This window comes from Aptenodytes forsteri, unplaced genomic scaffold, assembly GCF_000699145.1.
Source record: "Aptenodytes forsteri isolate BGI_AS27 unplaced genomic scaffold, ASM69914v1 Scaffold216, whole genome shotgun sequence".
NCBI lineage: Eukaryota > Metazoa > Chordata > Aves > Sphenisciformes > Spheniscidae > Aptenodytes > Aptenodytes forsteri.
Window position 1 is genome coordinate 2,561,190 of NW_008796114.1, and position 20,111 is coordinate 2,581,300.

Consider the following 20,111-nt stretch of genomic DNA (forward strand, 5'->3'; position numbering starts at 1 on the left):
CGGCGGCAGCGGAGCAAGAGCGGGGACGGTGGCGAGGGCTGCCCAGGAGGTGGCAATCGGGAGCCTCTTACGGGACTGGAGCAAAGGTGGAGGGAGGCTCCCAGGAAAAAGGTGGCTGCCTTTAAGGTGGGTTTATTTGCCTGCCAGATGGGAAGTCTGTGACCAGCCCCTTTAAAACAGGTAAAGGCAGTAAGGCTTCTCCACCCACTTGCCTTGATCTTTCATCATAACTGTGGGCCAGGCAGGGAGGTTGTGCAATGTGTGCGCTCCAGTCAGGAGGCTGCGGGAGAGGTTCATGCACTGCGAGCAGGAGCCAAGGCTCGGAGGCCTGAGCCGGGAGAGCAGGCAGGGGCTGGGAGCCAGGCCCCCCTCTCCAGCCAGCATGGAGCTGATGACCTGGAGCAGCGGGATCAAGCTCTCCCTCCGGCTCCTTCTCTTCTGGGCTCTCCTTCCTCCCGAGGTGCCTGGGAAAGAAGGTAAGCGTGGGACCTGCTGGTCCTCTGCCTGGAGGTTTGGGCTTGGGCAGGCAGGCAGAGAGGGACCTCTCTAAGGGGCAGGGAACAGGGCCTGGCCAACACACGGAGGGCCCCAGGGACACCACAGCCTGCCCAGAGGGACTGGAGAGGGACTGGGGTGTCTGGGGAGGGCAGGTGGGTGTGGGGGGACGAGGGCCAGGATCAAACCCCATCCAACTCTTGGTGGCTCAGTGAACTGAGCCCAGGTATGTTCCCCCCCCTCCACCCCCTCCCAGTTGAAGCACAAATGCCTCGGCATATCCAGTGATCCAAGAGAATTCTGCCTCTGTTTGCCTTAAACACAGCGTTGCAGATAACAAGTTTAAACACAAACTCAGAAAGTTTCTCCCACCCCCCTGCCAACACCCCCGCAGTTTCCTCAGGAAGCCCTCTTGGGAGTTAACCCTTGTAAGCTGGGGACAGTCATTTTTTTGGAGCTTGAAAGGTGAGACAGTCTCTTTCACCTACCTCAGTGTTGGAAGGTAGAGCTGGGCTTTACAATTTCCTCTTCCACCTCTTCTCTTAAGAATCCCTTGCTTCCCTTCTCTGTTCCACTTAGTCCCTTTTATTAGATGTAGTGATCTTTTTTTCTTCCATCTTGGCAGTTGCACAGTGGTTATGAAACATCTGGGGAATGGGAATTTTAATAGAGAGGTGAGAAAGAGTAAATCTCTGTTCTGTTCCCTACCTCTTCCTGCAGTTAATTCCTGCCAGAGACTTCTAGTCTCTGTTTTGCACAGTGAGAGGTGTTGGGGCTTTTCCATCCCAAGGACAGCCCTCTCCTTTGCTGCTCCAGGCTCTCGATCGAGAGGACTTAGTCATAACTGGCAGTTCAGCCACGGACTCATCTCAGACTCTTGCGAGCGCTGAGTGCTCTTTTAAAGTTCTTGACAAGCACGTTTGTATTAAGGATCCAGCTACATGGATGCAGCTAGCAGACATTGTGGAGAAGGCCAGCCTAGGTGAGAAGTAATATGAGGTAGTGCCACACAGCTTCTGGTTTCCGTAAGTGTGTGACCAGTAGTTGGCAGTAACACTCAGGGACGTCTCTGCCAGCTTCTCCCCTATCTGAACCATCTCATTTGGGCTGTGTCTGTGATCCACTCTTCCTTAACGTGTCTATCTGGGAACAGTTCATTTCCCTGGCGTCCTCTCTTATCTGAAGTCTTTCTTCTTTTTGGGGAGACCTCCTCCCATGTGGCTGGACAGCCACGTGAGATTCCTAGCAGTGAGGCTGTGGACCAAAGAGCTGGTAGCCCCAGAGTATTCATATTCCCTGTGTTCTTGTAGTCTTGCTGATTCATTCTTCCTTTCCTTGGAGAATCCCTGTTGTGGGTTTCACTTTGAGAGGTACTTCTTGAGAATGGACTTCGCCCCCTTCCAGTGGGCACTCCACAGCTGAAGGAGCCGCTGCAGGCGGTGCAGCGGCATACCACACGGGCTGTGCCAGGTTCCCGTCCCAGCAGCTTCTGAGTTCCTTTTCCCTTGCTCTGCTAGAACTTGCTATGCAGCCCCTCTCACTTCCACATCACTGCTTCAGGCCTGAAGTGCGTGGGATAGATATTATCTGGGTGACGGTTCTGGAAGGACAGGCTACCTCACCCTAAGAGTTTTTGGAGCCAACAACTCAAGAACAGTATCTCAAATAGAGAGATTGAGAGCCGAAAGGAAGTGAGTGAGGAGCCTTGTCTGGACAGGGAGACTGTAGCTAGGAAGGTTTTTGCCACATGACCATGCTGTGAACGCGCGAACTTGCAAAACCTGGATTCCTGCTTTTCCCTTCTCCCAATCCTGAAAGGGTGTTTCAGAGGTGAGAACGGCAGTGCAATCCCTCTTATCTCTGATTCTGGGCCCACAGCCTGCTTCCTCATTCCACAGGACTCTTGCTGATCTGCACTTTACACTCTATTACTTGTAGTTGGCAGGCAGTATTTGTAAAGCAGTCAGATGAGGGGGAGGAAATATAGTTATTTAAATGCCATTTAAATATTTCCCCCCTCCTACCTTTCACCCCCAAATTCTTTTCTGAGATGTTTAGAAATAACCCCTCTGAATACACCCACAGGAATCTAAAAGGGAATCCAAGGAATTTTTCCTGTTTCCTATGTTCCCAAGCTGAGGCTGCGATAGGTGCACCAAAACCAGTAGTCTGTTCTGGCAGCACCGGCAGACCCAAAGGCAGGCACGAAGCTGCACATCCAGCAGTATGACTTACTCCAACTCCTCTCCCTTCTCCCTGTTTGCCTACAAAGTGATAAATTTTTAATTTCTCTTCAGATCAAGACTTGAGGACAAACTCTGATCACATTTTCAAATTTCTTTGAGGGCTAACAATGAACATACTGCTGATTTTCTCCTTTTGTCACATGACTCCAGGAGCCAAGGCTTAACAACACAGCCATGCAGTGCAATTCTGCCAGAGGTGGCAATGCTATGCCTGGGAGCCGTTATTGTCTTACTGTCATGGCTAAAACAGTTGTGAGGGGGGGGAAGAGAGTGAAACGATTTCTAGGCCACCATCAGAGATGGTGGACAGCCTGGGTCAGAGGTAGAGGGCTCAGCAGTTTGATGCATCTCATGGCTTTTGGGTACTGGGGCAGTGGAAAGTCCCTTCTACAAGGTCACACTGCCTCTGTACTTTCCCACAGTGTTTCAAGCACTGAATAGTACCTCTGGGCGACACTGATTGATCTTTTGTGTTGGTAATTTATTTGCTCGCCTGCCTCTTCATCCATTTTGTCTGCTGCCTTCCTCTTCCAAGGAAAGATGTGTTCAGCTGCTAATGCTGGGTTCCCATTTCAATAGGCTTCAGCCTCCTACTCCCATTTTGGGGCAGCTTTAGGAAGTGGAAAAATTTGTCAGGGTTGCATTTTTTGGATGTGTGTGGGTATTACTTGAGAGGCGGGTGGAAGGGGAGGGGCGTCTCATATATGAAGAAAATCTTTTAACTCCTGACTAGCTGCACTTTCTTGTATCTTCCCATCCTTCCTCTAGCCATGCTTTTTGAAGGTAAAAAGTCACAAAGGATGTGGGGCTAAGAGGGGAAGTGCAGGCTTTGTCTTCTGTGACAAAAGGAGGATGAAGCCAGTTCACAGGCCATATGAGTCGGGTCACTGATTTTTTTTTCCCCCCCTTCTTCTGGTGTTCAGTGGATCTACTCGACACAAGCACTGCGCAGGGTGAACTGGGCTGGCTTCCAGACCCTCCAGAAGTAGGGGTGAGTACACATGTTCAAGGAAGGGGAGCCACTGGGAGTACTAAATGATGGAAAAGCATAATCCAAGTTGAAATTTCAGCCTGCCTCCCAAAATCGGGCTTCTGCAGCTCCACCCTCTCCTGGACATTGTATGCTTTGTAAGTCTCTCTCCCTTGCAGCCCCTTCACCTCTGCAGCCTCACCCACTAGCCAGCTGTTTGAGGACTGATGCCTCATTGACTTCCAGTAGCTCTTCTGATGCCAATTGGCTTCCAGTAGCTCTCAGTGAATAAACATGTCCTTGAAATATATTGTTTCCATGAAGTAATAAAACTTAATGGAGAAAAAGGAAAAAAATCAAATCATCACCCAGTTTTTCCATCCTAACATGTTGCAAATGCATCTTATGTCTCCTTTTCTGGGCAAATAGCCATGGCAGAAGTACTTCTGTCTCCAAGTCTCTTAAGAATTTAGAATCTTTGTCTGTTTAAGGTTGTTCTGTCTTTTTTTCTCTTGAGTACTAAACTGAATGACTCAGTTACAAATTTTTTAAATCAGCAGCTGACTGAAGAAATAACTGTTAACTCATGGGGCAGCAATCTGGCCTGCTGGGTAGGCTGCAAGGTTCTAGGACTTTACACCCAGCCCTAATACTGTGTTTGGCCCTTTATCAGCATTATCACTGCTGATAATGAGAGAAGCCATTTCCCTGTAGAATTGAGTTGATGGAAGTGCTTCAAAACCTACTCCTGAAACCACTGCAAAATTGGACCCAAAAAGACAGCTGAGCTCTCAGCTATTTTTGTGCAAGTACAGCTATTTTGCATCAAGTACAGTTGATCATCAAGTCCCTCTAGCGTCACAAGCTACGTTATTGGAGATGGTTTCCTTTGTAACAGCAGGACTGTAGGAGTGGTGGAAGGAAGGCACAAAGAAAAGGGAATTCAGGGACTACACTACAGTAGTTAGAAGGATGTATGTTAATACATAGTTCCAGTTCCTCATCCATGCTCTTACCATTCTAGCAAGCCCCAAGTTCTCCTATGGAGAAAGAGTCTTTACCCTTGCTGCTTATAAAGTAGACCTGGGTTCAGCCTGTTCCTAACTCATTTTCGTAACTTTCCTCTGTAATGCACTGTGGCTGGTTTAAATTCACCCCAGCCTCCTCCTACTCCTGGTAGACTTGCTGGGTGAACTGGAGCCAGACAGTCCTGTACTGGCATAACTGCATTTGTTTCATTAGTACAGCTGTTTTGGTTATTATTATTATTATACCCTACTCAAAACAGGTGCCCTAGTGAGACATACATGTAGATCATGTTTTGCCCATTGTTCCCTTTGTTGTCCCCATGTTGTCACACATGTTACCACCCATGTGTGGTAATTTTAACCCAATACTGGGCTCCAGGCATGGTCAGGATGAAGTCTGTCTCTTGAAGAGGTTGGAAAAAACCACTGAAAAGTGCATTCTAAAAATAATCTGATAGAAAGAAGACAAAACCTTTGTTACAGAACATCTGATTTTTGCACAGTAGGTCCACAGCAGTGCTAGGAGTTGGCATACCCTTCTGCTTGTGCTACATCTGCTTTTTAAAATGCATATATTTAAAATATAGTAGCTGTAACTGGGAATTGTAGAAGATGCTGGAAAACATGGCCTGAGAGCAATCTAAACTAATAGATCAGGATACTGATGACTGATAAACTAACAGAGGATGAAGAATAGATTCATTGACTTCTGATGAGCAACTCTTTTGCAGGGATTTGTCTAATTACGTCCTTTCCCAATAACTGTTAGGTGGAAGGCCGACAAATTGCCACAAGCAAAAAGGGAACAATGGGCGATTCTCTTGGAATCAGAACTTTGAACAACTGTTTCTGAAACCATTCTTCCAAAATGAAGAAGTAAATACGTTTGAAAGAGAACTGAGGTTAATTCAGAACATCTTTTGACACAAAAGAGCTAAGATTAATACTGAATAGTCTGACTAGCTTGATTAGTAACAGGCTGGAAACATCTGAGCTGTATTGCATACAGGGTTGAAGGGTATATTTCATGTAACACTGCTACTTGTACCTAACATCAGAATGCCAGAGATCTCCCATCTGTGAGCTGGATTTGTGTCAATATGCTTATCAAACAGAGGAGGAATTTGCTGTGAGGAATTTTCATGCTTTATATGGACAAGGTCTCCGAGGCATAGCTCAGAAGAGGTTGGGTAATTCTGTGGAAGCAGAATTACACCTTTGTTTTCTCCTCACTTTTAGCCACTGACAGTGGATGAGGTGGCTTGCCATGTGTGATTGTTTCATGGTCAGACTTGGTCTGTATCCAGTATAGACAATGCTTCTGTTGACACATGCTCAGCCTAAGAACACTGAGCTGTATACCAGGCAGTTTTGGACAGCATGGGTCATTTTTCTGGATCCTAGAGTACATTAACTGGCAGCAAAATCTTGCCTAAGCTTAAAGGTAGTCTTCAAGTGAAAGTGTCTGTACTTAAGTAAAGTGTCTGTAGAAGTTTGTTTGCTAAAAGATTTGTGATAGCTTGCTTTGTAATAGCTGTTTAGAAAGTGTTTAATTCATTTTAGGCTACTATTGGAAACTAGGCTGTTAAAAAGGCAGATTGTCGTTCCTATAATCACTTTCTTATCTTCCTTACCACCACCCCATCATCTAACAAATTCCTTGATAAATTTTTTGTCTCTGAACTTTTGAGATAGCAATATCAGTTGGGCATGGGGAGGTGTATTACAGTACTAGTGGTAGATTCCTGTCTTTCAATGTATATTACAGAGCTAATGGTGATCACTTTGAAGGTGTGAGGAGTCCAGAATTTACTTGCTCTGACATTTCTTTAAGGGTCCCCATGCTGCAAAAACAGCCTGGCTACTTGAACTGATTTCAAAAATCACTGAAACTGTGCAAAAAGGACTTCTCAAATGCTATCATGAACAAACTCAGTTACTGGGCATAGTAGTACTGCTTCTTGGCAGCTTGTAAAATAACAGTATAAAAAGTTATTTATCTCTATTTTGCTTTCAAGTATAATTGCATCAGCACTGCTTCTTGGCAGCTTGTAAAATAACAGTATAAAAAGTTATTTATTTTGCTTTCAAGTATAATTGCATCAGCTTTGAACAGATGATGATGAGGAGTCGTGTTATCCTCTTGCATTTTGCTTTTAATAGACAAGGCCCTGAGCAACCCAACCTGGCTTTCAAGTTAGCCTTGCTGTAAGCAGGGGATTGGAGTAGAGACCCAAAGGTCCCTTCCCACCTAAATCTTTCTGTGTTTACGTGATAGTTTTGCATTGTTTGTTCATTAGTATTCTGAGCTTGCATTTTTAGCTCAGGCACAAAAGGCCCTCCCAGTTTTACCTGATTTAATGTTTTGAGCTCTGTAATATCTGTTCCCATGGATTTTCTGTATCAGTTTATGTAGGCCTATGATACAACGTATTGGGCAATCCAATATTTGTCTTTAGTTGCTATGATTATTTCACCCCCAGCTTGTGGGCCTATCTTGAAGTTTTCCTTTTGTCCACTATTTCCAGTTTCTTTTTTGTGTGTGTGAATAGTATTTGCATGATCCAGTCATACTTCCATGAGTATATGTGACTACTTAAGTTCCTTGTACTGTAGGATGCTGCATACTGGGCCTCTCAATATGACTTTCTGTCTCTATGCTGTTGAATGGATTGTAAACTAAACACACTTTATCCTTTCTCCCTGGTATGTTTTCTTGGGAGGCATGCTTTCACCAGTTCTACAGCTGTCTGCTTGTAAAAGTGTCCTTTTTCACAGTAACTTTGTTTTTAAATTGGATATCTGTTATTTCAGAAATCACATGAACTCTGCTGCTGCCACCAATTGCCAAATTGTGTCATATTTATTACATATTAAAGGTTCAGCAATGCTCAGTTCTGAACTGGTAGATGGTTTATGGACCTTATTTTTCCCAAATGATATTCCTGCATGGATCATAGTATTATTAAAGTTTTCAGATGATTTTCTTAGTCTCCTTTTTAAGCTCCCATTGTTCTCAGTCTCCTATGCATGGTGAGGTGGACGACATAATTTTTTCTGCCTATTCCATACCCTTGCTTGCTTCCACACATACTTCAAAGTGTTGCTATCAGTTTCAAACTTTCTACCAGGTCTCTCAGTGTGCATGGCACCTGATCTGCTCAACTTTTCCAAAATCTACCTTCACACAGGACTAAGGATGTGCATTTAATCCCAGTGACCTAATGTATCCCAGAGGCTATTCATAAATAGCCACTAACTGCAACTATTGTGGCTCCAAAAACACTTGAAAAACTTTGGAAATGATGTAATTCTTGTGCAGTTCTGCACCCCATGTTTCACAGGAGGTCTGATTATGAACATAGCAGCTGCGAAAGCTATGTGAATGCAATATGAGTAAGCCAGTGCTCAGATTTTTTCTTTATGCCATTATTTTCCTATTAAATCCCAAGCATAGTACAAATTCTACACTGCTCGATTATTTTCTTTAGGTAATAGACTAGATCAAGTACCTGTGATCTGTCAGCAACTTTTATATCACTGACCACATGATAATGTTTACATGCCTTCAGGTTCTAGCAAGGTGAGGTAGTGTTCCACCGGACTAAGAGGTCCCAGATGTTAATAACAGCTGATGGCTGGTTTCTGTTTCCACCGCTTCTGCTCAGACAGATAGGCCTGGTCATGAAGGAAATAGCGTTGTGGGCCACACAGCCCTCAACCTGCAAGTTATTCCAGCACAGCACTCCTATTTCATTAAACCAAGGCAGTTCACTTTTAATCAGACTTCTTGGTATCTTACTGAGATAGCCTTACTTGGAGCTAGTCTCAGCCAGTCAGCTTTTTGTAGCATCCGAAGATGGTGTGAAAAATAACCATCAGAAATGCTGTTGTGTGCATCTCTTCCCACAACTGTTGACAATGCATGTCCGTTAAGATCTAACTCAAAAGGGGTGTCATCATCTCTGAACCTGGAATTGAGTAGCAGTATATACCTCAGCCTGCTCTCAGTTTAAATATCAGGCGATTAGCTCTTCCAGGTGAACAGGATCTGTATAGAAGGGACAAATGCCTAATAAAGTCAATGACTAACTGGAAATGGGAGCAGCTCTGGCTTGAGGGTCATATCCTGACATGCCCTGCCGCTGTTGATATGCGGACTGGTGGAGATACTTCTTGATGATATTCTGTTAAGTGAAAATTAGTTATTTTGTGTGGATTTGGGAGAGAAGGGGAAAAAAAATGTTATGCATATCCAGATATACTTTACTTTACTCAGAGGGGTGAGAGGGGGAGTAAAAAAAGTGAGGTGAGAGGAAGTAAAGTGTAAATTAATAACTGTACTGTAGGCCAGACTGCATGAGCCACCAACCTAGGATGAAGTCACTGCCACAGACCCAAGTAGCAATCTCAGCTAGTGCACTCAGTGTTGTGACCTGAAGGGCAGAAAAGACCACGTTCTGAGCCAAAGCGAAGATGCTGTACAACCATAACATGCATCACCATGGCTGCTCAGGGACTACAGCGATGACAGCGCTGTTGCCTAGCAGCTTCAGGAAGCTGATTCACCCTTTTATAGCAGTTGAATGAGTGGACAAGGTTCACTGAACTTCCTCACGTCAACACAAAAGCACCACAAGTCAGCTGGAGCTTTGAGATGAGTCTGCCTGTAGCAAGGTCCTCCAAGAAGACTAACAGGCTATTTAAAGTAAAAAACAAAACAACTTTTATTATAATACCAACCAAAATACTGGTGAGTTTGCAGGCAGGAAGGTTAGAAGGGAAAGGCTTTATATCTTTTGTTGCCTGTTGTGACTTGCTGGACAGACCTATGCTTTGAAGTGTGATTCTTACCATCTCAGAGGCAAAGTAGCAGAAAAATGTGCCCGTTCCCTCTGATTTCTTGGAAGGTTATTCTCATTGCTTCTAAAGCCTTAGTTCCTGGCTTCCCTATGCTTGACCTGGAGCCTGCCAGCTCCTCACTGTGACTTTCACGCTGCCATCTCCTGCAGCTTCTTTTCTCCTGGCAGGCTTGATCATCTCAAAGAAAAGGCACAATTACCCTGTCCCTGTGTGGGATTCCACCTGAGCTGTCACTCATCTTTAAAAGGAACCTAGGCAAACAAAGCAAATATTGCCCATTGCTATCAGACTCATTTCCCAGGTTCTCTGTACATACTGGAAGTATACTTGGCACACCATACAAAACCATAACTCACACCATACAAAGCCCTTTGCCTTGAGAAAAAAAAAAATCACTTCCATTTACAATGGATTCTATGCAATGTACAATGTAGTGCAAAAATAACATGAGAGCTAACATTTGCTTTATTGGTAATACAACTTTAGCCATGAACTCTGAACTCTTAAGATGCACCATCTGATTTTCCACTCCTGTCCTTATTGTAGTTATTGATATTGTTAGTGGGTGTTAGCAAAATACGTACATATGAAACAAGTGTTCCAAAATACCTAGGTGAAATGTTGGACTAGACTACCATTATCCTTCACCTAGTAGCATCTGTTGTGACCAGAACTGTTTTCATGCAAGACCTTAATGTGGCCAGACAGTTCAGAGAACGAGGAGACAGCAGAACCTGGGTTTGATAAACAGGTTCTGTAATCAATACGCTGGAGCTCTGTGGCTCACATGAGCACCTTATCTTCCCATAAGAAACCGAGTACAAGTTAAATTGGAAGGAGATGGGTGGGATGGAGACCTGTGTGCTAGTGCCCTAAAGGACAAGTAATTACATAATGCAGTTGCTCCTCCCTGAAAATAATCAATGGATCATTGTGGGGAAAAAATATATCATCCCATCCAGAAAGATACTGTAGACAAGTAAACATCACTTCTATGTTCAGTTTTGTCTAAGACTCCATGATGATGTGATGAAATCAAACTTCCCTGACCATTGCCAAAAGATCAAAGAAGTAAAAGCAGCCTCTTTGCTGTTCTCAGATCTAAAGTTATAGGACTCATGAAGTTAAGTGTCTAGATGTCACCACACTTCTTTCATCATCGTCATCTAAATTGTCTTCTACACCAGCAAAAGAACTTAGCAAGAGTATTGAGAAACTTTCAGTGAAGGGTCAGAGAGACTTCATTCTGGAATACTGTCAGAACACCACTGTGGTGCTGCTATTTTTGACTGGCTGGTCTAGCTGTACCTCCTGGCAGATTTTTGTCAGATGTATTTTAGCTGAAGAGAAGCTGTTCATCATATCACGGCAGGTATCAGCAAGATGTCTCTATTGTCACAGTCTTTCCTCTGAGGCACTACGCTAAGAACGTAGTACAGCTGAACCTGTAATGTACAACTGCCTTCAACTCTGAATATATTCCAGGAAGGTTTTTCTGGTCACGGTAGCATGCAAATGTACTATACAAAAGTCAAAGAGACTCCATAGGCAAAAGTGCTGCCAGGGGAAGGAGATAGAAACCATTCAGCGGTGCGTGTTCTGCTAGGTAGTTTCAGGCTTGGGACACCAGTGATGTGTTGCTGCTGAAAAGGATTGCTGTTTTGGGGCCCTGCAATTTTTCTTCAAGAAGAGATTTCATGGATTAAAATAGCACTCTGAATTCTGTTGCAGATTAAATGGGAAAGAGATGCACTTGCTAAGCATAGGTACACTGTAGCTGGCTATACTAACTCAGCCAGTGTCTCCATCTTAGTCCAGCTCTCTAACTCTAAGTTAAACAAGTTACTGGTTTTCAGTATGTGGACTCCTATCTTTTCCAGTGGAGATATGCATCTTAGCTTAGTAACTTTAAGCCTATTGGCAAGATGCTTGCCTTGTTACCTTCTGTAAGTCTCTTAAAAGTATCACTGTGCCTTTCCCCAGGGGTCTGCAGGCCACAGATTGGAAGCCACTGTGCTGAGCTAATGTGAAGGCAAAGGAACTATAGATCACAGCAGGCAGGCTTATCTGAAAGGAAACAGGGCAAGTCCCCGGCAAGCTGGAGATGGAGACAGCATTACTGTTGTGAGCCACAAGCTCTTTTGACTCTAGTCTGAGCCTAAGGATTTGCAATACTGTCACAGTCTGCTGCCTCTGTCACTGGTAGCCTACCTCTTTATTAGCAAGGATGAAATTTTTACTTGTCATCATAAAAAGTTTGTTGGGTGTTTTTTTCCACATAAAAAAGACTAAAAACAAAAGACACCACTTTATTGATGTCTGCAGAGCCTGAGACAGTAACTCCAAGAAGACATACGAACTGTCTCAGTTTGTTTCCATCTTATACCTTATGGTATAAGTAGGAAGTAAGAGTAGCCCACAGATGGATGGAGGAATCACAGGTTGTCCTAGATAGGCTCCTTGACACAGACCTAACCTAGAGAAGGCTCATTTATAGAAAAAGCAGAGTAAGCCTTCCTTAGGCTTCAGAGCTTCAAACTGTATAATCAATTCAGAGTCGATCAAGGCAGATATTAAAAGGCATGTACCTTATCTTATCTTTGGATCTTTACTCGCAAGGCAGACCAAACCAATACTGTTTACTACAAATGTCTACTGGTGCCCTTCCAGATTGTCATTCAAGTCATTCTGAATGGCCTTCATAAAGACTGCTCGTCTCCACCACTGCTTTCTTTATATTGAATCCAACCTAGCAATGGGAGGAAAGTTGCCTGCCTTTTTCCTAAACTTGCAGTGTTCTGAGGTTATTGAGATAGTACTTTTGCTTTGAGGTTTTCATTCACTTAACACTAATTGCTGTGCTGGAATAATTTTGCTCTGTATTATACCACCAGACCAAGACTTTCAAGAACAAATCTCTGGAACTAAGTGCCCGTGTTAGTATATGGGTTCCTGAGAAGTACAGAACACCCTTTTGTTCTCAAATCCAATAGCTACATCCTTAGACTTTTTAGAAAGTTAAGCTACTAATTTATGGCCCTCTCCTGAATGCATTGGCTTTTGTTTTCTTAGCAACTTTTTAAGAATTTTAAAAGGTTTTAAAAGTTTAAAGACTAGTTTAAAGACAGTTTAAACTTAAACAAGAATTTAAATTTAAAAGAGTTTAAAAGGAGTTTTAAAGAATAAAATTTAAAGAGTTCAAAGCAACTCTTTAGGTTGCTTGGAGCAGGGAATTGGACTAGATGATCTCCAAGGGTCCTTTCCAACCTAAGTCTTTCTATGATTTTGAATCTCATGAGAAAGTTTTCTGTAGCATCATAAAATCACACTTCACTTACTGCTAAAATGAGGAAGTCTGACTCGCACTGACCGCCACTTCTCCTAGAAGAATGTTTCCCATCCTGCGGCCAAACTGATGACTGGAGTAAGGATACAGTTCTGGAATGAAATGGGTAAAAAGTTATATTATCAGAGGAGGTGGATTCAATGTCATTGGCAGACAAACTGTAGAGCCAAGTAATTCACATTGATTGAGCCAGACTTTACCACACCTGTTCATTAAGAACATTAGATTAAAAATCTGAGGCATACATTTTGATTTTGCAGCAGATTCTTTGAGGATGTGAGACAGTTGCCTAGCAACTTCTGGACTCATCACCCTTTCATTATGTCTTGTATGTAACAGTTTTCCTCTACTACTTTGAATTTAAAAGCTTCACTGAATAATGAAAAGAAGTCAGAAGCACATTTAACAATAGTTCTGTATTGTTAGCATAAATAATACCCTCATTTTACTTCCTTTACCCATCAGCAGTAGAGTCTAGAAAAACCAAGTCTGACTCCCTTGTTTTTTCTTTGCACCACTCTGCATATGAAACTGTGCAATAGTCAGTGCTAAGCATCTTTGCCCTGAAGAGCTCAGTCTGGAAGAAGCTGGGCTGAGGTGAGCTAAGAAATACAGGAGTGAGCAGTTGGATTTTTTCCAGCAGTAGAGTTTAAAGGAAATTTTTCTGCTAGAGTTGTCACTATTGAAAATGAAATTTTGGTTAAGTTATCACTTAAGTTTTGAAAATGGTATATTCAGGACATGCATCACAACAGCTTATGTCTTTTGGTGAGACATGTCTGTGGCATTACCTTAGAATAAACTGCTAATGGAAACTTGTCTAACTCTCAGCCTTCAAATGCAATTATGCATTTCCCATCAGCTTGGTGGAGGCAGACACCCATGGAAAAATGCTTCTAAAAGCCAGTCCTAACATTGGCAGTTTCTTATGAATGCTACTTTGCTCTTATTCTGCTTTCTAACTTCTTTTCTTCTATTTCAATATACTTCAGGATGTGTTCTAAGTTCAGTTCTGTAGCATTTTCCATAAGTTTTTCAATGCAATAGTGCAAGGGGTGATTAAGTGATTGCCCCTTCTGGTTGATCAATTGAGACTGATCAGTCTGTTTCTCTCTCTTGCTATCCTAAATCCTTTGACCTCCAGTAAGTGAAGTAAGTGTAAATCCTGTGTGGTGCAGGTATATGCCAGGATCAGATTAAGAGGGTGGGGTAACACTGGAGATTAATTACATGGAGAAAAAGGAAACAAGAAGGGACACATAGATACCATCCACAGAACTTCCTGGGAGGAGACCACTAGTATGCACTTAGGCAAATGGCTGAAATCAGCCAGATACGAGCTTATGCTATCAGCAGGGCTTGCTAGTGTGGAGAAAGCACTCTGGTAGTTTTCAGAGTGCTGCTGCATAGGAGGTATGCTCTAAGTCATGGCATAGAAGCAGAGCCTCCTTTGGCACTCTGTGGGTCTGTAATATCTTACATTACACTAGCAGAGTGACCCGCTCTGTGGGATCAGAAGCTAGGAGAGAGGCTGCAGGGTTCTGCTGTGAGGACAGGAGGTGGTGGTGCTGGAGAAACGTGCGAGTCTCACGCTCAGCCCATGAGACTTGACAAGCCTAGAGTAATATAGAGACCGAGGCCTTTTTTAAATTGCATCTTAACCTGGGGTGTGATTTAAAACCAAGATGCTTAAACTTGTGCCAATACCTATGTGGGCACTTGTTTCAATTTAATTTGATTAAACATTTAAAGTGTAATGAGAAAGGCAGTCTTAGCACGGGTGGAAAAAGATTCTAAGTTATTTTCCCTGTGGACAAAACCTTGCTTTCCAAGTTTTCAGTTCTCATGTGCGACTTACTCAAAAGTGAATATTCTTTGCATTTTGTATCTGACCTGTGGTGAGGAAACAAAACTAGAACCACATAAAATTCAGCAAAAGTGTACGTTAAAATACATATCAAACCCTACTGGATTCATACAAATAGTATCAGTGAGGTCATATAACCAGCTGGGCCCATGTCCTCCTCTCAGCCATTATTTGCCTGGGGAAGAAGCAGAACCTAGTATGAAGTCAGGAAAATCAACTGAGTTTTAATAGTTAAATTAGGGTTTGCAAAATATCACACTTAAAGAAGCGTGAACTCCAAATTAATGAGTGCTTGCTCTAGCACAGTCCTTCTGCAACTGACCTTCCCATTGTGTCGGGCCATCTTTTCTCTTACCCCAAAGTGCAGGGGTAGATAATAGTCCTGATCTGGTATGTCCTACTGTACACTTTGAATGTAGACAGTGGCAGAGAGAAGTGGCCAATACATGGGAGTAGTGGGTCTTTTTCACAATCTAAGATACGACAGCGTATGAAGTAGATTGGAACTGAGGTGGGATGAAGGTGATGTGCAAGTGTCCATGCACTGTTGTTCCCTTCAATTTGTCATAAGTCAGATCCTAATTACAGTATCCTCTTTGCTCTCTATGTAAAGAGTTTAGGCAGATATGGGGCTCTAGATCAGATGCAGCTTTTGCTCAGTGTAAGAGACTTAGCTAGCCAGGCTTTGAGCCCTGAATGCTATATGGGAATGGATCTTTTAGGCTAGATTTTGTCATATTTGAAGCGAAACTTGTTTCTCACATCTGTCTAACAATGTGTGTTTTCTTCTACCCTGGGAGCAGTGGAGTGAAGTGCAGCAGATGATAAATGGTACCCCGGTCTATATGTACCAGGACTGCAGTGTGCTTTCCGAGGGTGACACTGATCACTGGCTTCGCACCAACTGGATTTATCGGGGTGAGGCAGCCTCCCGCATTTATGTGGAGCTAAAGTTTACTGTGAGGGACTGCAAGAGCTTCAAAGGTGAAGTGGTGACCTGCAAAGAGACCTTCAATCTCTATTACATGGAGTCTGAACAAGATGTCGGGATCCAGTTCCGCCGCCCGCTGTTCATCAAGGTCTGTAGCGTTGGGGGTGAAGGCTGAGTCATATCTTTCTGCTTAAACTAGTCATATCTTTCAGCTTAAACTAGGTGTGTCTTGCTGGCTGGGGGAGGCCAGGAGAACCAGCATCTAGGGAGGGGCATGGATAGTAAGTGTTGTCCTTAGAATAAACTTTGCCCCCAGTGCCTTCTGTGATGCTCAGAGCAGTCATTGCCACAGGAGGCACAGGAGTTTTCAAATGAGATCAGCCCTCCATTCTGCCTAAGCACTTATTTAGCTGGACATCACGTAGGTAAGGATTCAAAAGGGCTATAACAGTGCTAGATGGTTATGCCAATTTTTAGAAATAGAAATAGAAAAGCAGAGACCAAAGGAATTTGACTTGCCTTAGGTAACAAAGCAAGATTAGACCAAGTGAAGAACAGAATCCAGTTCAGGTCTCTGTGCTCCTGATCATTTACTTTGATTGTTATGAGATACAGGGTCTTTTTTTTTTCTAAAACTGGAGGTGATAGCTTGCTGTAATGAAATTCTTCCTTGTGTGAAAGTATTTAGCACTGCTATATTTTAACTGCTGTTTCCCCCAACATAGTGCCCTCTTGCTATGGAAACATTTGAATTGCAGAACAGGGAACCTCAGATGTTTTGTAAGGGGACTTCTATAACCCAGTTCTGTCCTAAAAGAAGCCACAGACCTAAATTATTTGACTGCCCTTTCCTCTGCAGTTTAAATGGCATGTGATGAAAACAAAAAATGGTAAAGGCCACCACAGGCAGAGCAGGACTCAGGTAACAGATTCCCCTCCCTCCTCAGTGCTCCTCTACCTCCCCTGCAGCTGGGACCTACCAGGTGAATTTGTGCGATACCTCCGCAACTCCTAAAGCTGCCTTAGGATCCCACTGCCAGATGCAGCTGCTGTGCAGATCCTTTCATCTGCCATCCAACTACACAGAGCGGGTGGTGTCACGTAATGGGGAGGGGCCTGCGGAGGAGAGGATCGGTTATCAGGCTCTCTCTCTCTGAGAAGAAAGGCCACCCCACCATCAGGCTCTCTGAGAAGAAAGGCCACCCCACCTGCAGTCCGGCTCTTCCATATCACATGATGTCATGGAGGCCTTTCCCATTTGCCCAAGCATTGACAGCATCTCTCTCTCTCATCCTTTGTTTGCTGAGGCAGTGGGAACGTAAGAGCGTGGGAGCAGTTTTCACCCGAGTATCTACAGTGCTGAAATATGTTGAGTGCTGCATGAGAAGCACCTTGCAGTAGATGATCTGATCTGCTTCAAGTACAGCCTAGAAACAGGTGGTGGTAATTCAGTGCTCAATTTAAAACCACAACTCTAAGCATTGTTGTGATTTTACTGCATACAATTTGCAAACAAAGAATATCACAGAAGAGAGATTTGCTCCTTTAGGGGCAGTTCCTAAAGACCTCTGAGATCAGAGACCCAGAACACAGTGTACTATATAAGACCAGTGAATGACTGCTAAGGAGTTGAAAGGAGATGCTGGAAAGTATGGAGACAAGAAAGGACGCGGATCCTGTCGTTAAGACTTCCTCCATGTGCAAAGAAAGCATGCAGTGCACTGGCATTAGAAACAGTTGACCATACAGCCTCTAAAAGGCCTTAGTGTAAAAGAAGTTTGAGGCATGGGTATCTTACCTGCTGCTGCCTGCTCAGATGTTAACTCTGTTGTCTTTTTCTCTTTCGCTTAGCTCAACACTGTGGCAGCAGATCGAAGTTTCACAAGCAGAGACATTGAATCGGGCGCTATGCAGCTGAACACAGAAGTGTGCCCCATTGGGAAGCTGTCTCGCCGGGGCTTCTACTTGGCTTTCCAGAACTCTGGGGCTTGCGTAGCGATGGTGTCTGTCCGAGTGTATTACAAGACTTGCCCAGAGGCAGTGCGGGGCCTGGCCCGTTTTCCAGAGACACTAGCAGGTTCAGAGGGGCTGACAGAAGTGTCCGGGGTCTGTGTGGAGTATGCAGCTGAAGAAGCGGGCTCTCCCCCCAGGATGCACTGCAGCACTGACGGGGAGTGGCTGGTACCAATGGGCCGATGCCTTTGTGCTGTGGGGTTTGAGGAAGTCGATGGGAGCTGTGTAGGTGAGTATGCAGACAGACACTGGCTGTAGGCCATGGGAGAGGTTCCAGGGAGCTAGAGATCAGAGCATCTGTAAGCATAAAGTGGGATCAGGGGAGTTAGTGTGGTCTACCTCTCTCTTGCCTGCCAGGTGTATCTTATACCTTTTCTCCCCTCCTTAGCTTCTCTTTTTCAATTGTGATTTTTCTCCTCATGTGTCAGGTGCAAGACCTGCACACACCTCTCCACTCCCTCTTGGGCTTCATCCAGGAGCCTTCAGCTCCGGAGCTAGTTTCTGCGACCTGTAACTGTGTGATTGACACTGACTCACTCAACAACTGGTTCCCAACCCTTAAATGGCAGCTTTGTTCTCTCAGGGCAGACGGGTCAGATGCATGGAACAGTGTATTTGTCCCGTGACTAGAAAGCCGAGAGTCAGAGGGGGACAAGTTTCTCCTCTGTGTCCCCTTCTGCTTGGACTGGGATGGCTCTTCTGCCATGGGAAACCATGTAAAGCACATTGCACAATACCGTCGGTGCCTGGCTCATTTCTGAGGAAGAGCAATTAGCAGGCATAGGAGTCACTGGGGTACTGGAGCCACAGAGCGAGCCAGGGTTGTTGGAGCAAGCAGTGCAGGGCTCTCCCTTTGCCACAGAAGGGACAAGATCCAGCTTCTTAGGGCAACTTTGTGTATTTGTCAGGGGAGAGGATATGTGTGGTGTTTTGGGGGCTATGTATTACTGCAGGGAGGGAGGTAAAAGACAACACATCTCTGCTCTTCTTGTCAAAGCCATATGGCACAAGGCTAAGGCATATAGAAAAAGGAATGCATGCACTGCTCTCAGGGTCAGCAGGTGCCCTGTCTCTCTGCTTTGTTCTGCCATTGCTCTGCTACAAGGATCTGGTGCCCCTGCCTGTGAATTCCCATTGCTTGCTGCTCATTTCGCTTGGGGAGCTGGTGAAGGTTGAAGCACAAGATCCTTTCCCTTCTCAAGCAATCCCTTCTCCTTGCATAGCTCAGCCAGTTTTTCCACTTAGGTGCTACAGAGCTCTCCCCGCCCTCCTGAGAGCACTCCCCTGGGAAGGGGCAGGGAAGCTGTCATGCCTGGACAAGCCCTGACTGCTATCGCAGCACAGGTTCATTCTACATCTGTGCTTTTATCCCACTCCGCCCGAGTACAGCTGCACCCAGAAGCGTCTTCTGTAGGATCAGTAGGGACTGGGGAGGTCTCTCAGTAGAGGAAGGGAAGAGGGGAGAACCTAGCAGGGGTAGAGAAAGATACTTCATGTTCAGAGCAGTGTTCTTATTGGAGGATCAGAGGAGGTGGTGAATGTAGGTTGCCTGCTGGGGGATATCTTAGGGTCCTCTCCCTCAACAGAAAAGACCAGGCATTGTGCAAAGGACTGGGAACAATCCAGCTCAGGATAAAGACTGAGGTCACAGCTTCTACTTTGTCCTCAGAAGATGAAGGACTTCTCCTTCAAACATGTAAAGGGGGACAGGATGGAGGAAGACCTGCTGGCAGTGTCTTCTGGTTCTGAGTTTTGCCTTAATTAGAAACAAAAAAAAAAGGAAAGCTGAACTACAACCCTTGCTTTGTATCAGGGAGGGGAACCTGCCCTCTGTAACAGGACAGGAGGCAACAGAAAGCTGGAGGTCGAGGTTCTGAACTAGTTCACTCAACCTCTCAGTGAATTCCCAGCCGTATAAAGCTCTGCTGGGTACATAATGGCTCAGCCATCCCACGATCCCAGAAAAACTGTGCCTGCCCAGAGCATTGTATCTCAGCCTTTCGTAGCATTGCAGACTTTGTTGCCGATAAACCCAGAGCTCCGTGATTAACTTCCTCAAGTACGTAATTTACCGTGACACAAAGGCTGGCTGTGCCCCTGGCCTGTGTTTTGGTTCTTTGATGGGCTCTGCAGGGTGGCAGGCGAGCCGAGCTCCCCGTCAGCTCAGGTCTGGCAACTACAGGCTGCCCAGTGTTTGCGGGCAGTCTCCCGATGAGCACCTGTAGGAATAAGGAATGAAGGGAGGGCCCCAGCTATCCTCTCTGCCCTCCGGTGCCTGGCAAGCAGTGCTGAGCAGGCCCTTTCCCAGGCCTGTTTTTCCCATCTTGTCGCCTGGAGCGGCTGCCTAAGGGC

The 20,111-nt window shown here is 44.7% G+C and overlaps 1 protein-coding gene across 1 annotated transcript in view; it reads left to right on the forward strand.

The window, feature by feature from the left end:
- The first annotated feature begins 342 nt into the window (after nucleotides 1-342).
- Nucleotides 343-20,111, forward strand: part of EPHA1 (EPH receptor A1) — a 35,356-nt gene continuing 15,587 nt past the window's right edge. Inside the window, exons 1-4 of the mRNA XM_009287138.1 lie at nucleotides 343-476; nucleotides 3,665-3,732; nucleotides 15,619-15,894; nucleotides 17,598-17,988. Of these exons, the coding sequence (XP_009285413.1) occupies nucleotides 383-476; nucleotides 3,665-3,732; nucleotides 15,619-15,894; nucleotides 17,598-17,988 (829 nt within the window). The 5' untranslated portion in view covers nucleotides 343-382. The remainder of the gene's footprint in view (nucleotides 477-3,664; nucleotides 3,733-15,618; nucleotides 15,895-17,597; nucleotides 17,989-20,111) is intronic.